The sequence below is a fragment of the Natrix helvetica genome (genome assembly GCF_964273705.1).
Source record: "Natrix helvetica genome assembly, chromosome: 13".
Taxonomy (NCBI): Eukaryota; Metazoa; Chordata; class Lepidosauria; order Squamata; family Natricidae; genus Natrix; species Natrix helvetica.
In genome coordinates, this window is record NC_138557.1 from 7417434 (window position 1) to 7432812 (window position 15379).

The 15379-nt window shown below is 44.8% G+C and overlaps 1 protein-coding gene across 1 annotated transcript in view; it reads left to right on the forward strand.

The window, feature by feature from the left end:
* Window positions 1-15379, forward strand: part of SHISA9 (shisa family member 9) — a gene marked incomplete at its 5' end in the record, with an annotated part of 171839 nt that overhangs the window by 10289 nt on the left and 146171 nt on the right. Inside the window, one exon of the mRNA XM_081965502.1 lies at window positions 7757-7884. Within this exon, the coding sequence (XP_081821628.1) occupies window positions 7757-7884 (128 nt within the window). The remainder of the gene's footprint in view (window positions 1-7756; window positions 7885-15379) is intronic.

The following is a 15379-nucleotide window of genomic DNA, read 5'->3' on the forward strand; positions in this document are numbered from 1 at the left end:
TGTGGGCAGACCACTGCGAAATCGGTTCTCCAAGTCCTCTCTTGCAAACAGCTGCTTGCTGGAAGACGGTTTGATTTCTTCCATAGACTGCTGGATGCCGTGTGTGTGTGTGTGTGTGTGTGTGTGTGTGTGTGTGTGTGTGAGAGAGAGAGAGAGAGAGAGAGAGAGAGAGAGAGAGAGAGAGAGAGAGAGAGAGAGAGAGAGAGAGAGAGAGAGAGAGAGAGAGAGAGAGAGAGAGAGAGAGAGAGAACTCTCAGGCTTTGTTCGGATTCGTGCTTTTCGTTCAAGGCTGCAACCACAACTGGCCTTGGCTAAGCCTCCTGCTTCTTCCTTCCCTGTTGTGATTCCGTGTTTTCTGTTTCCAAGCAGCCAGCTGGTATCAACGTTTGGGGTGCACCTGCTCACGCCATAGTTACCAGTACATGGAGATGGATTCTAGGGTGTTTTTACTGTGCTCAGATGCTTCTTTTTCCTTTGTGGGTGGGGGAGTGGATTTTGTCAGGGATCCTATGTCTTGTGCAGCTCCCTTGTTCTCCGATTCCTGATGCTGCCTTGCTGGGATGTGAATGGAGAGTGTCAGATGCAAAGAATGCAAAGGGCCACACATTGGGTTCCAGTTAGCGAATCTATTGCTCATGCCTTTAAATACGAATCTAGTTAATTGGTGATCAGCACTAAATGTGGGCTAGATAGGAATCCATAGAATTCAAGAGACGTTGGGCACATTTGTGGCAACGTAGTTACTCTAGGGCAGGGGTCACCAAACTTAAACACTCAAAGAGCCACAAAGGTCCTAATCGGAAGCCCCCCATTCAATTCGGGAGCCAACTGGAAGTCTGGTTCCCCCACCATAGAGTCTTCTCTAGCACAGTGTCCTCTACCTGTCCTAATTGAAAGCCCTATCAATTGTGGAGCCGACCAGCAAAAAGGAGCCACAGCAGACGGATGAAAGAGCCACATGTGGCTCCAGAGCTACAGATTGCTGTAGAGTCTCCTCCTAGCATGGTCTCCTCCTTTTTCCTCTGCTGACTGGAAGTTCAGTTCTCCCACCATAGAGTCTCCTCCTAGCACGGCATCCTCTACCTGTCCTAATCAAAAGCCCTATCAATTGCGGAGCCAACTGGCAAAAGGGAGCCACAGCAGACGGATGAAAGAGCCACATGTGGCTCCAGAGCCGCAGACTGATAATCCCTGCTCTAGGCTGATCGTCCTCTTGACTCCATCACCCGGGTCTGTCTGTCCTTCTCCTACAAAAGATGGACGTAGAGTTGGGCCCAAACTCACCCAGCTGCCTTTTATGGTTAAGGTGGAACTACAATGCCCAATCTTCTGGTGATGGGCCAAAGTCATCCAGCCAACTTTTGCGCCTAGGGTGGGTCTAGAACTCACAGTCTCCTGATGACTGACCCAAAGTCACCCAGCCAGTTTTCATGCCTTAAGTGAGTCTAGAACTCACATAAGGGAAGGTCCCAGCTGTCTACTCCATGAGCGTCGTTGAAAGGAGAATAAAAAAACATACATCAGATGTTTGGGCTAGGTTGAAAGTTGAGATATTGAAAAGCCATATGGCATTCGCTGGATGTTAGAGAGATGTAGATGAAAAAAAGAGAGGAAAGGGGACAAGGTACTTGTGAAATTGGATGTTGACATACTGGAAGGTAGTGATGATGTGGACTCCAAGCTGCAGTTGAAGTTTTGTCAGGAAGGACCATAATGATCTTCCTTGTAGAGGTGGCAGCAGACTCAGACAGTGAGGAGGTTGGGGAGGAACCTGGGCCAGTCCTGGAGTCTGGGGAAGGCTCTGATGAGGGCTCTGTGGTGGAGGCAGAGAGGGGGCCAGAGCCGTATGTCAGTTATCAGCTGCCTTCAGAGTCAGACATCAGGGAGGCAGATGAACAAATGGAGCCTGTTCCCAGATTGCGCATGCACAGAGTTGCCAGAAGAAAAGAACAGCTGAGAAATCAGGGTCGACTTAGGAGTAAGGCCACAGGTGGACGGTGAATGGCCCCTCCCACAGGGAATAAAAGAGGAGCAAAAGGGGAGTGGAGTTTGCAGGAGAGAATTAATTTGCTTAATTGGTTTGTGATTCTCCGAGACTCCTTGCCAAGTTTTGCAGATATCGGCCTGTCAGCTCTCAAGAGCCAGAGAAGGTCTGTGACTGTAAATCCTCCCTTGAAAGACTTTGCTGGAGGTGAATGAGCAGAATCCACAGTCAATAAATAAAAGCTTTTTTTTTTGTCAGGACAAGGAGTCTGTTTCATGCTCTTGGGAAGCCTCGGTCAGAACACCCAGCAATTGGTGTAGGGTTTAGCGTATGGAGTAAACCAGGCCAGCAGGGGAGGAGGCAAGGGGAGCTAGGGTCCACAGTAGACCCCGCCTTAAAAAGAAGAAGAAGAAACTGCGAGGTACATTGCTGGAGGGAAAACAGCAGAGAAGATCTTGCTCTGTTTGTTTGTAAGCTTTGCTCTGGCGCCATTCTCTTGTGGCTAAACTGGCTATCTGCCCAGCCTCGTTTTCCTCCTTAACTCTTCTCCCAGATGTGGCTGTAATCTGTTCCTCGAGATAAGCACTCCTAAGGATTTGAGTCCCAGCTGAAAAGTTGGCCTGATCCATCACACTATCCTGCTTTCCCGAAAATAAGACCTCCCCGGATAATAAGCCCAATTGGGCTTTTGAGCGCATGCGCTAAAATAAGCCCTCCCCTGAAAATAAGCCCTCCCCCAAAATATTGCAACGCAGCAGCAGCCAGGGGGGGGCATGCTTGCCATCTCCTGCACCTCAAAAATAATAAGATCTCCCTGAAAAATAAGGCCAAGCACTTATTTCAGGGGTCAAAAGAAAATAAGACCCTGTCTTACTTTTGGGGAAAATGGTAGCAGATTGTGCAAAGGAAAGCTTTTATTTATGTATTTACTTCTTTGTGTATTATTATTTCTTTCTTTATTCAATTTATTGGCCATCCTTCTTACCTCACCTGGGTAACTCTGACAAATGTTAACAAAATTCAACTTTTTCCAAGAGGCAGACCTGGCCGACTTATGGCTGCAAGGATGCCCAGAATTCCTGTTGCTAAGTGAGACATTTGCTAAGTGAGTTTTGCCCCGTTTCACAATCTTTCTTGCCACGGTTGTTTAGTGAATCACTGCAGTGGTTAAGTCAGTGGTTAGTAGAACAAGATTTTGCTTGTTAGAATATCACAAAAGGTGAACTCGTGACCCCAGGGTACTGCAACCGTCATAAATATGAATCAGTTGCCAACCATCAGAATTTTTGATCATGGGACCACGGGGATGTTGCAACGGTTGTAAGTGTGAAAAGCGATCATAAGTCACTTTTTTCAGTGCCGCTGTAACTTTCCACGGTCACTAAATGAACTGTTGTAAATTGAGGACTACCTGTATCAAAAACACACACATTAGCTTGGAAACCTGGGTGTGGGGAGAATCTTCCTTGCAGCAGAAAGAGAACAGTCAAATTAAAGGTCTAAGCTACAGGTGCTCTTTGACAGTTTGCTTAGTGACTGCTTGAAGTTACGCGATAATGGGGAATAAATACTGTGTTTCTCTGAAAATGACACAAGGTCTTATTTTCTTTTGAGCCCCGAAAATCAGCATTTTCAGGAAGGTGTATTATTCTTGAAGTGCAGGAGGCAGCAAGCGTGGTCACCTCACGGCTGCTGCTGTGTTGCAATTTTCAGGGAGGGCTTATTTTCGGGGGAAGGCTTATTTTAGTGCATGGGCTGAAAAGCCCGATTGGGCTTATTATCTGGGGAGGTCTTATTTTGGGGGGAAACGGGGGGATGTAGCTGGGTGATGATCTATATGGTTGGGTTCTTGATGTTTTCTGGACCATCTTCCCTTCTTGTAGACTTCTCATCACCAGTCCTGGTGATGAAGCTTCTGCAAGAACATTCGCCAAGACAAAACAAGGCTTCCAAGAACCCAACAACAAACTAAACCGAAATAAGGATGATTTCCTTGAAGCTTAGGTTGGGGATCTGAACTCGCCCTGTGTGGTTGATTCATTAAACCTTGGTTGAACCAACCTTCTTGACTTAGAAGGTGAGCCGAGCCGAGATCATCTAAGGTTGATGATTGCCCATTTCTGCTTTAAAGCATGATTCAAAACATACCCCCAAAGGGGGTGGTGGAATGTGAAATACTCATCATACTTTGCTGACAGAGGAATTTGGTGTTACTCATTAGCCATGTGGGAAAAGCTCCACCAACATGGGAGCTCTGCCAAGGAGGATTCAGAAGGCTTTCCCATCCAAAAAGGCAGAGAAAACTGGAGGAGTTCAGCTATAATTCATGCCATGAAGACTGCTTGGGTTGTGGGTTTTTTTGACATCTATTTAGCTCGGCTTATCTTTCTGCGTAGCTGCTCATTTTCCGATGATTTGGGAGAGGCACGAATCTTTCTTTGAGAGGCACAAATATTTTTCTTTCTTCTTTTCTTTCTTTCTTTCACTTTCTTTCTCTTTCTTTTTCCTTCCTTCCTTCCTTCCTTCCTTCCTTCCTTCCTTCCTTCCTGCCTGCCTGCCTGCCTGCCTGCCTGCCTGCCTGCCTGCCTGCCTGCCTGCCTGCCAGTCAAGCTGTACCATTGGTTGATTGTTCTCACTGTCAGAAAATATTTCCTTATTTCTAGGTTGAATCTCAACCAATGGAACAGAGGTTGCCTTCGGAAGTTGTGGGAGCTTCATCACTGGAGACTTTCAAGAAAAAATTGGACTACCATTAGTCAAAAATGATGTAGGGTCTCCTGCTTGGGCGGGGGCGGGGGGGTTGGACTAGTTAACTTACAAGGTCCCTTCCAACTCTGTTGATCTGTATCTGTATCCATCCATCCATCCATCCATCCATCCATCCATCCATGTTTCTCCATTTCTGATTCAGGGAAATATAATAATCTGCCTTTTCAATATTTCCCAGGATATTTCATTTTTCTAGGAGAGGGATGGGTGCTGACTTCCTACAGTCTCTTCCAATTCTGTTATTCTATATAGATTTTAACATATTTATAACTAGCTTTGTCAACCTTTCTCTCTCTTCTTTTCATGTGTCCAAAAACCTGGTGTAATTGACTGCGGCTTTGTGGGCAGGTGTTTGTGTGTGATTTTTTTTTTCATAATTTAGGTTCTGCCCAGAATTGCAGATCAGAGTATAATAATATTTCCCTCTTAGCAGCTTAGTTACTCAGCTCTTTGAAGCTGTGGCCAGTTCTATGATTTTCCCTCCCATTATGTAGGCCAACTCTACAGCTCCCTTGATCTGTTGCTGTTTCTTCAACTTTCTAGGATCTTTCTTTCTTTCTTTCTTTCTTTCTCTTTCTTTCTTTCTTTCTTTCTTTCTTTCTTTCTTTCTTTCCTTCTTCTTCTTCTTCTTCTTCTTCTTCTTCTTCTTCTTCTTCTTCTTCTTCTTCTTCTTCTTCTCCTCCTCCTTCTTCTCCTTCTTCTTCTTCTTCCTCCTCCTCCTCCTCCTCCTCCTCCTCCTCCTCCTCCACCTCCTCCTCCTCCTCCTCCTTTCTGAATATTCAGAAACTTTAGTAAACCCTCAAGAACCAGTATTCTTTCAAAGCAGTCTATTTCATTTCTTCCTTTCTTTCTTTCTTTCTTTCTTTCTTTCTTTCTTTCTTTCTTTCTTTCTTTCTTCCTTCCTTCCTTCCTTCCTTCCTTCCTTCCTTCCTTCCTTCCTTCCTTCCTTCCTTCCTCCTCCTCCTCCTCCTCCTCATCTTTCTCCTTCTTTCCAAATATTCAGAAACTTTGATAAACCCCCAAGAACCGGTATTCTTTCAAAACAGCCTATTTCGCTCCTCTTCTTTTGGTAGAAGTTCAATTCTGTAACTCTGGAATTCCAAGGCTGTCAACCCCAAAGCCCCCACTTGGCCATTCCAGGGAGTGAAATTATATTAAATCAACGCAAACATCCAGATTCTCTCACCAGCATTGAGGCGAAATCTCAGAGGGGAGGAGAGAGAAACCTGCTTTCTATTCCATCTCTTTCATTCTAATATGGCAGGATTGGCTTTCAATGGCTCTTTTAAAAGAAAAGAGAACACCTGATTATTTTTCAACAAAGTGGAACATAAGAGCGCTTGCTCACTTCTTCAGTTGCAAGGTTGCTGAGGGTTGTCGTCTCCTTCATGGCACCATTCTCTCTGCGGTGGTTTCATGCTCCTCTTGTTTACCGCATGTCCTTCAAAGAAAAAAAAAACTTCAGTTGGAGAACACTTCCCGTTGAGTTTCTGCAGTACAGCGAGTCCTCAACATGAGACCGCAACGGGACTTGAGTGTCCATGGTGAAGCAAGGAGGTTGTTAATGGAGTCACACCTGGTTTTATAATCACCCCTGATTTTGCTGGGGGCTGTTCAGCGAATCCTTACAGTTGTTAAGTGAACCCTGCGGTTGTTAAGTGAATACAGCTTCCCCCATTGTCGTTGTGTTCTGACCTAGGCTTCCCCAGCAGCACGAAGCCAAGTCCTCGTCCCCATAAAACCCCCTTTATTTAATTGACAGTGAATTCCTCTCCAGCAAAGTCTTTCCTCTCCCACCGTCTTTCAAGATAGTTCACAACTACCGACCTTTATCAGGCTTGGAGAGTGGCCAGGCCGATATCTTTCAGACACCACAATACTTGGCAATCCAGCGACTACATGGGTTAGGACCAGGGGTGAAATTCAGCAGGTTCTGACATGTTCTGGAGAAATGGTAGTGGAAATTTTGAGTAGTTTGGACAACTGGCAAATACCACCTTTGACTGGCCCCGCCCCCATCTATTCTCTGCCTTCTGAGTCCCAGCTGATTGGGAGGAAATGGGGATTTTGCAGTAACCTTCCCCTGGAGTGAGGAGGGAATGGGGATTTTACAGTATCCTTCCCCTGGAGTGAGGAGGGAATGGAGATTTTAGAGTATCCTTTCCCTGGAGTGAGGAGGGAATGGGGATTTTACAGTATCCTTCCCCTGGAGTGGGGAGGGAATGGGGATTTTACAGTATCCTTCCCCTGGAGTGAGGAGGGAATGGGGTTTTTTGCAGTATCCTTCCCCTGGAGTGGGGAGGGAATGGGGATTTTTCAGTATCTTTCCCCTGGAGTGGGGAGGGAATGGAGATTTTACAGTATCCTTTCCCTGGAGTGGGGAGGGAATGGGGATTTTACAGTATCCTTCCCCTGGAGTGGGGAGGGAATGGAGATTTTGCAGTATCCTTCCCCTGGAGTGGGGAGGGAATGGGGATTTTGCAGCATCCTTCCCTGGAGTGGGGAGGGAATGGGGATTTTGCAGTATCCTTTCCCTGGAGTGGGGAGGGAATGGGGATTTTACAGTATCCTTCCCCTGGAGTGATGAAGGAATGGAGATTTTACAGTATTCCTCCCCTGGAGTGGGGAGGGAGTAGAGATTTTACAGTACCTTCCCCTGAAGTGGGGAGGGAATGAGGATTTTGCAATTTCCTTCCCCTGGAGTGGGGTGGGAATGGAGAATGGGAATGGGAGATTTTGTAGTATCCTCCCCCTGCCACACCCAGCCAACCATGCCCACAGAACCGGTAGTAAAAAAAAAATGAATTTCACCACTAGTTAGGATCATTTCTTTCCTGGAAAAAAAATTCAAAGAATTTTAACCCTCTCTATTTCCCAATCCAGAAATTGAGCAGAGCAGAGAATGATCCTCCTCTACGCCCGGATTTTGAGTTGTGTGTCTGGAATAGGACTTGGGAAGTGCGTGAACTTCATTCTCTTTCTTTTTTCACAACTCCTCCTCAGAGCTCTGGCTGATGTCATGCGACCAGAAGGTGCCTGCACCACCGATCACATGGAAACCGATCTCAACATCGTGGTTCATATGCAGCACTACGAGAACATGGAGACGAGAGCACCGGCTAACAACTTACGTAAGTGTGATGGCTTCGGTGTGTTTTGCTTGGTGGCCTTGGTGAGGCCGACCTTGTGTTTCCTTGCTAAATCCAGCGCTAAGAATTGGCCAAATGCTGACCTTTGGTTTTATTGCTGGGGGTTTCACATAAGTGTATCTTTTTGCTACATCTTTTAAAAAGGCAGTTGTTTTATTATTATTAAAAGTTTTAATAAGTTTTACAAGTATTCCCCCTTCCCCTTCCCACTCTCCCTCTCCCCAACTTCCCAGAGCAAAATACAGGGTATAAACGTTTAACAATCATACGCTAGCATAAGCTAACTGATTTTAACATCCTACCTCCTCTTGTGCTTTAATCCCCCTTTTGTTAAGCTAACTTTAGGTGAATTGTAGCATTTCTTGTGCTTTCACTCATAAGCTAATTGAAATTTTTTAGTCCGATATTTGTTTTGAATATCGCCAATCCATCTTCTCCATTCCAACTTGTATTTCTCAGCTGAGTGGTCCTTCAAGTATGCTGTAATTTTAGCCATCTCTGCTAGATTTACTACTTTTAGCGTCCATTCTTGAATAGTAGGCAATTGTTTTGTCCGTCATCCTGGCCAATGGTTGTCCCAAAGGTGCTTTTTTTCAGGAGGCAACTGGACTTTCTTGTTTTTCTTTGAAGATGTTTTGCTTGTCATCCAAGAAGCTTCTTCAGCTCTGACTGACTGGATGGTGTGGAATGGAAGGGTTTGTACTCCTTGCAGACAGCTGGTCATTTGCATCCTTTGCAAATGTCATTGAAGCACTTGGAGGTTTGTCTGTATCCTCAGGGTCACCTGAGTTAGTGCTCCTGGTTGCTATCGTCTGCAATTTCGCCCCCCCTCTGGAAATCCATTTCTACTCCCACACCATTCAAAGAGTATTCATCCCAGGGGTGGGTTCCTGCCAGTCCTAACCTCTTCTATAGAAGAGGTTCCACAAATCTACCATGCCGTTTAGAACCGGTTCCCGCTCCCTCCCCCCGCCCTTCCGCACCACGCTTGCCCCGCCTGCCACTCACTGATTGGCTGGCTCACCAATCGCCCCGCCCACCTCTAAGAGTCCTATCTAAACCTTAAAGTCTTAAAGCTGTCAAATTTGAACATCCCTGGGGTTTTTTTCCTAAAGGGTTAGGGGTGCAAGGGTCTTGTAACTTGACAGCTTTAAGACTTGCACACTTGCACGGTCTTATGTCTCTTGCCATTTGTGGCATTAGTATTCTGGTTATTTCCTTAGTAAGTTTTGTATGGACTTCTCTTCACAACTGATTGCTTATTGCATATCTTGTATAAGCTCGAAACCCTCCATCTGCTTCTTCGATCAGCTTATCTTTGGTTATCACTAGTGCTTCTGACAAAATTTCTCTTTTTAGTTCCATCAATTCTTCTCTCTTTTCTTCTTCTATACTTTGAAATCTGGGGTAGAGCTCCAGTCCATCTATCTCACCTTTCCATATTCCACTCTTTCCATTTCCAACCACGCTCAGTTCACTGTTAGTATCAACAATTGTCTTGTCTCTTTGTTTATTTTTTCCTTCAGTTTTTAGAATTCTGACCTCCACTTTCTTCATATGATGAACATCCTCCATTTTTCCATCAAATTTTACTGTTCTACTATCTATGTTCTCCAATCTGTTCTCTCTAAAAGGACCGTCCAGCGGCAAAAGTATCAACTGCAATCTTGGAGCTCCAAGATCGCACGTTGTGTCATTGCGACGTCAGCTCCTCCCCCTCTTGAATATCAATTCTTGTTCCCTTTCCTTCTTCTGATTATGTTCCGTCCCCTTTGTATCTTATATATACTTATATATTATTATTTTCTTCCGTATTTTCCCCCCTCTTCCCCCCCCCCCTTTCTACTTAACAGCGCATCGTCTGGGTTCCATATCTTCCCCTTACTGCGGGACTTAATTTTCCGTGTGCTGGATCTGCTATTAAAGATTGCTGTGGATTTTCCTCCAAATGGGAAAATAATTTTCTGATGGACCCAATCCTAAGGATTGCAAAGATTGTTCAGTGCTATCTTGGTGACAACAGTGAATACGATAACTCATTGTAGACCTGCAATATATTTGTGGTGTATCAATTTTCTTCTGCATTGTATTTCAATCAGGTTTTTTTGGGGGGGGGTGTCATAGGTGATATACTATAAATATATATCTGAATTTCTGGCGTATTAATCGATTATTTTCGAATAGGTTTCCAGCAAGGAAAAAGAGAGCGTGGTGGAATTTAGAAGAACACACCCGCTTTGTCAGAATTGTGTTTTCCCCCCACTTCATTAGCAATATATATATCCTACGGCTAAACCAGGCGCAAAACCTACTGGGAAATAATGGTAAATATTTAGATTAAAGCGGCTGCTTTGAGTGAGATCTCAGAGCTGGCTGATTGTCCACAGTTAGCTATGAAACGTTTGTCAGTAACAAATAACTAATAAATCAACGCAGGAAGTTTTGATATTCGGGATCATTTATTTATGAGCTTGTCGATCAGAAGGTCGGCAGTTCGGCGGTTCGAATCCCTAGCGCCGCGTAACGGAGTGACATCCTGTTACTTGTCCCAGCTTCTGCTAGGTTGGCAGAAGCTGGGACAAGTAACAGGATGTCACTCCGTTACCAAAGGTGGGAAGGTAACAGTGTTCCGTGCACCTTCGGTGTTTAGTCATGCCGGCCACATGACCACGGAGACTTCTTCGGACAGCCCTGGCTCTAGACAGATAGATAGATAAATAAATAGATAGATAGAGATAGAGATAGAGATAGAGCTAGCTAGCTAGCTAGCTAGCTAGATAGGTAGGTAGGTAGATAGATAGGTAGATAGATAGGTAGATAGATAGGTAGATAGATAGGTAGATAGATAGATATAAAGACAGAGATAGCTAGCTAGCTAAATAGCTAGCTAGCTAGATAGCTAAATAGCTAGCTAGCTAGATAGCTAAATAGCTAGATAGCTAGATAGGTAGAGATAAAGATAGAGCTAGCTAGCTAGCTAGAGATAAAGACCGAGATAGCAAGATAGCTAGATAGCTAAATAGCTAGCTAGCTAGCTAAATAGATAGATAGATAGATAGATAGATAGATAGATAGATAGATAGATAGATGATAGATAGATAGATAGATAGATAGATAGATAGATAGATAGATAGAGATAGCTAGCAGCTAGCAGCTAGCTAGCTAGCTAGATATAAAGAAAGAGATAGATAGAGATAGCTAGCTAGCTAGCTAGCTAGTTAGATAAATAGATAGATAGAGATAAAGATAGAGATAGCTAGCTCACTAGATAAATAGATAGATGATAGATGATAGATAGATAGATAGATAGATAGATAGATAGATAGATAGATGATAGAATTATAGATATTTGTAGCCATTCAGCATTCTTTTCTTTCGTTGACTGTGAAAATCAGCAGAGCAAGATATGACTGCTGCATGTTTATATTTTCAGTGCAGGTTTCAAAAATTGTAACCTCTGCATTGATCTTGGGGGGCGGGGAGGAAGCTTCTTTGAGCAATTCTTCACCAGTCCCTGATGACCTCCCGAAAAAAAGTTTTTTGTTTTTTGTTTTGCAAGTAGGCGTTGTTTCTCCATCAATTTTTTCATCCGTGCTGCGACGTTGTCTGGAGACGTTTTTAAATGGATTTGTCTACCTCCTCGTGGAGAACGTTGCCAGTCTTTCTTTTTTTTCCTTTAAAAAAAAAGAATTGGAGTATTTTAAGACCGCCACTTTTTAATTGATGCGTTCGTAGTTGTTTCCTGGCTGTTGCTTTTCGGAGGTGTTGAAGAAGAAAATTGGGTGACATGAATGGCTCTAATTTTGTGTGAATTAGATTAATCCGACTTGAGCTTAAGAAGCCGAAAATAACTGCGTGTTGATTAAAATGTGAATGATGGGAAAGGCACTTCGGAGCTGTGAGAACTGGACTAATGTTGAGTTGCTGATGTTGGTTGGGAAGGTGCATAGGTGCACCTTAATCTGGAATTAACCTGTTTTTGGATGGTCACACAGTGCAGGGAGTCCTTACGACCACAATCAAGCCCAAAACGTACGTTGCTAGGTGAAACATTTGTGAAGTGAGCTTTGCTCCATTTTTACAGCTTGTCTTGCCACTGTTGTTAAGTGAATCATTGCAATTGCTACCTGGGTGGCACAGGAATTTCACAAAGAAACAAAAAAAAAAAAAGAAATCTTGCATTGGCGAGCTCTGGCGCGGCACCTGATTTAGCATGGGTCTCCAATTCCCAAACACCGAAAGGACTGTGAATCTTTTTGAGAAGATTTCTGCCTTTTTTTTGGCCCATCCTGCCTATGCGCCTCCTTCAACGTTGGGCATGGTAGCCTTCAGCCTAGTCTCACACCCTGGACCTCTGTGCAAAATTCTTTTCTCCTTTGAAGGAACGAGCAAAATCCGGTTGTGTTTCTTCTAGTTGAATCTCTCTCTATAAAAGCGAAAAACACTCACACAGCATCACGAAATCTCCAGAAATGTAAAGCCTACAAACTTGAAATTTGGCACGTATGTTCCTCTTGGCTTCTAGGTGCTCACAAAGAAAGGATTTTTTGAAATGGACATCAGATCATTAGTATTTCTTATACAGTATTATATTCACACGCTCCGATGCTAAGGAATTAGACATTCTACTCCCCCTCCCCACCTGAAAAGAACTCTGTCCCAACTGCCAGTTGCTTTATATTAACATGCTCTGATGCTAAGGAGCTAGATATTCTACTCCCCCTCCCCACCTGAAAAGAACTCTGTCCCAACTGCCAGTTGCTTTATATTAACATGCTTATTTATTTATTTATTTGTTTGTTTGTTTTGATTTATCAGTCGCCCCCTCTCCGCAAAGGGACTCGGGGCGACGTACAATTAAATCAAAAATACAAGTGTGGCATGGAGGAGGTGACATCAATATTTAACAGTCAAATACAAATGGAAGCCACTAGGTTCAAATAAATAACAATAAATTAAAACAATTAAAACAGTTAAAAACCCCAAAATTTACGTATAAAATATTAAAATATTAAAATATTAAAATTGCCAGAGAGGTTAGAAGGTTCTAGTTAAGCCAGGCTGGCTAGTTGGAACAGGTGGGTCTTGAGTTTCGTACGGAAGGAGCGGAGATCGGTCGTTGTCCTGATATCTGGGGGGAGGTCATTCCAGAGGGCTGGGCCCATCATAGAGAAGGCCCTACTCCTGGGCGCCGCCCTCTGATACTGCCTGGTGGACGGCACCCGGAGGAGTCCCTCTCTGTGATGGTCTGATGCTAAGGAGCTAGACATTCTGCTCCCCTTCCCCACCTGAAAAGAACTCTGTCCCAACTGCCAGTTGCTTTATATTAACATGCTCTGATGCTAAGGAGCTAGACATTCTACTCCCCCTCCCCACCTGAAAAGAACTCTGTTCCAACTGCCAGTTGCCTTCTATTAACACACTCTGATGCTTCCCCTTCGCTAAATGGGGTGTCGGCGTGGCCAGCGCGTTACTCATCTTGTCTTCGGTCTGGGAAAGTCTACTCCCCCTCCCCCTGTGTTCCAACTGCCAGTTGCATTCTACATTATGTTTCAGACTTTAAGTGTGAACTTATCAAGCCCGATTACATAGTTTCGTAGCGAAGCACAAGTATCCAGCAAGGAAGACATAAAACCCCCAAGTGCAGGAACACCTTTCTGCCTGGCGTTTCAACTGGGGCTGATGGCAAAAAAAGGCACATGAATGTTGATGATGACACTTGCTCTACACGGGCACAAAACAGACCTATGGGGTGGAACAAGGGGCTATGGGCCACTTAAACCTAAAAGTGTTCTCCCTAGGTCTAAAAACAGAAAGGGATTCAAGATTTGCTTTCTCGCCTCTCCTTTCCTCTTTGAATGCCAACGGATGATGGGTCTAACAAAGGCCAGTAAGATATTCCATGAACGTCTTTATTCAGACAGATGGCATTTTTATGGCCCTGACCTTTCCTTTCGGCTTCTTTCTTAATTGTCTTTTTAAAAAGAGAGAAAGAGGCTGCTGAAGTTCTCCCTAGCTGTGCATGGGGGAGAGAGAGGGAGAGGGAGAGAGGGAGGGAGGGAGGGAGGGAGGGAGGGAGAGAGAGAGAGAGAGAGAGAGAGAGAGAGAGAGAGAGAGAGAGAGAGAGAGATCTTTCGAGAATTGTTTTCTTTTGACTCCAAAGAACATTGATGACTTAGTTTGAACTGTCTTTGCCTCTCACCCCTCTTCAACTACACCTCGCAATAGTAATTTGATGGGTGGCAACTCAACGGGTTTATAGCTAAGACCTCGAGGGAACATTCTCTTCCCCAACACCTTTGGATTTCCGGTGATGTCGTTGGGTGAGAAGTGTTGTGGCCCGTCAGCGGAGCTACCAGCAGAGTCAGGCAGTGAGGAGGTTGGGGAGGAGCATGGGTCAGTCCTGGAGTCTGGAGAAGGCTCCGATGAGGGCTCTGCGGCGGAGGCAGAGATGGGGCCGAGGCTGTTTGGGCAGTGATCAGGTGACTATGGAGCTAGACAGCAGTGAGGCAGAGGAACAGCTGGAGCCTGTTCCCAGTGTGTGTGTGTGTGCAGAGCTGCCAGAAGAAAAGAACAACTCAGAACGCAGGGTTGACTTGAGAATCCCCAGCCCCACACTGGTTATTCACGAGATGTTTCGGGAGAAAACCTGTGGCTCAATTAACCCACCAAGGACCCAAAAATGTCAGAACTACAAGAAATGAAAAACTGTCATATCTGCAGATATGGGCCTGGCAGCTCTCCAAGTCAGATAAGGTGTGTGACGGTAAATCCTCCCTTGAAAGACTTTGCTGGATGTGAATGAGCAAAGGTGCAAATTTGAACAGCCTAAAAATGTTTTGTAAAGATACAACTTTTATGTTCTGACCGAGGCTTCCCAAGAGCATGAAGCAAACTCCTGGTCCCGACAAAAACCCCTTTTATCAATTTCCTGTGAATTCTTCTCATTCACATCCAGCAAAGTCTTTCAAGGGAGGATTTATGGTCACAGACCTTATCTGGCTTGGAGAGCTGCCAGGCCGATATCTGCAAAACTTGGCAAGGAGTCTCAGAGAGTCACGAACCAATTAAGAGAACTGATTGTCTCCTGCAAACTCCACTCCCCTTTCGCTCCTCTTTTATTCCCTCTGGGAGGGGCCATTCATCGTCCACCTGTGGCCTTACTCCCAAGTCGACCCCTGTTCTTTAGCTGTTCCCTTCGTCTGGCAACTCTGTGCATGAGCACACTGGGAACAGGCTCCAGCTGTTCCTCTGCCCTACTGATGTCTGACTCTGAAGGCAGCTGATAACTGGCATACGGCTCTTGTCTCCTCTCTGCCTCCGACACAGAGCCCTCATCAGTGCCTTCCCCAGACTCCAGGACTGGCCCATGTTCTGAACAGTTATTTCAAGGGCATAACAATGCCTTTTTATTGATGACTATAACACAACTGTCTTGTCGTTTCTGTCTTTCAGACGGTTGGGTGTTTTCCTCCTC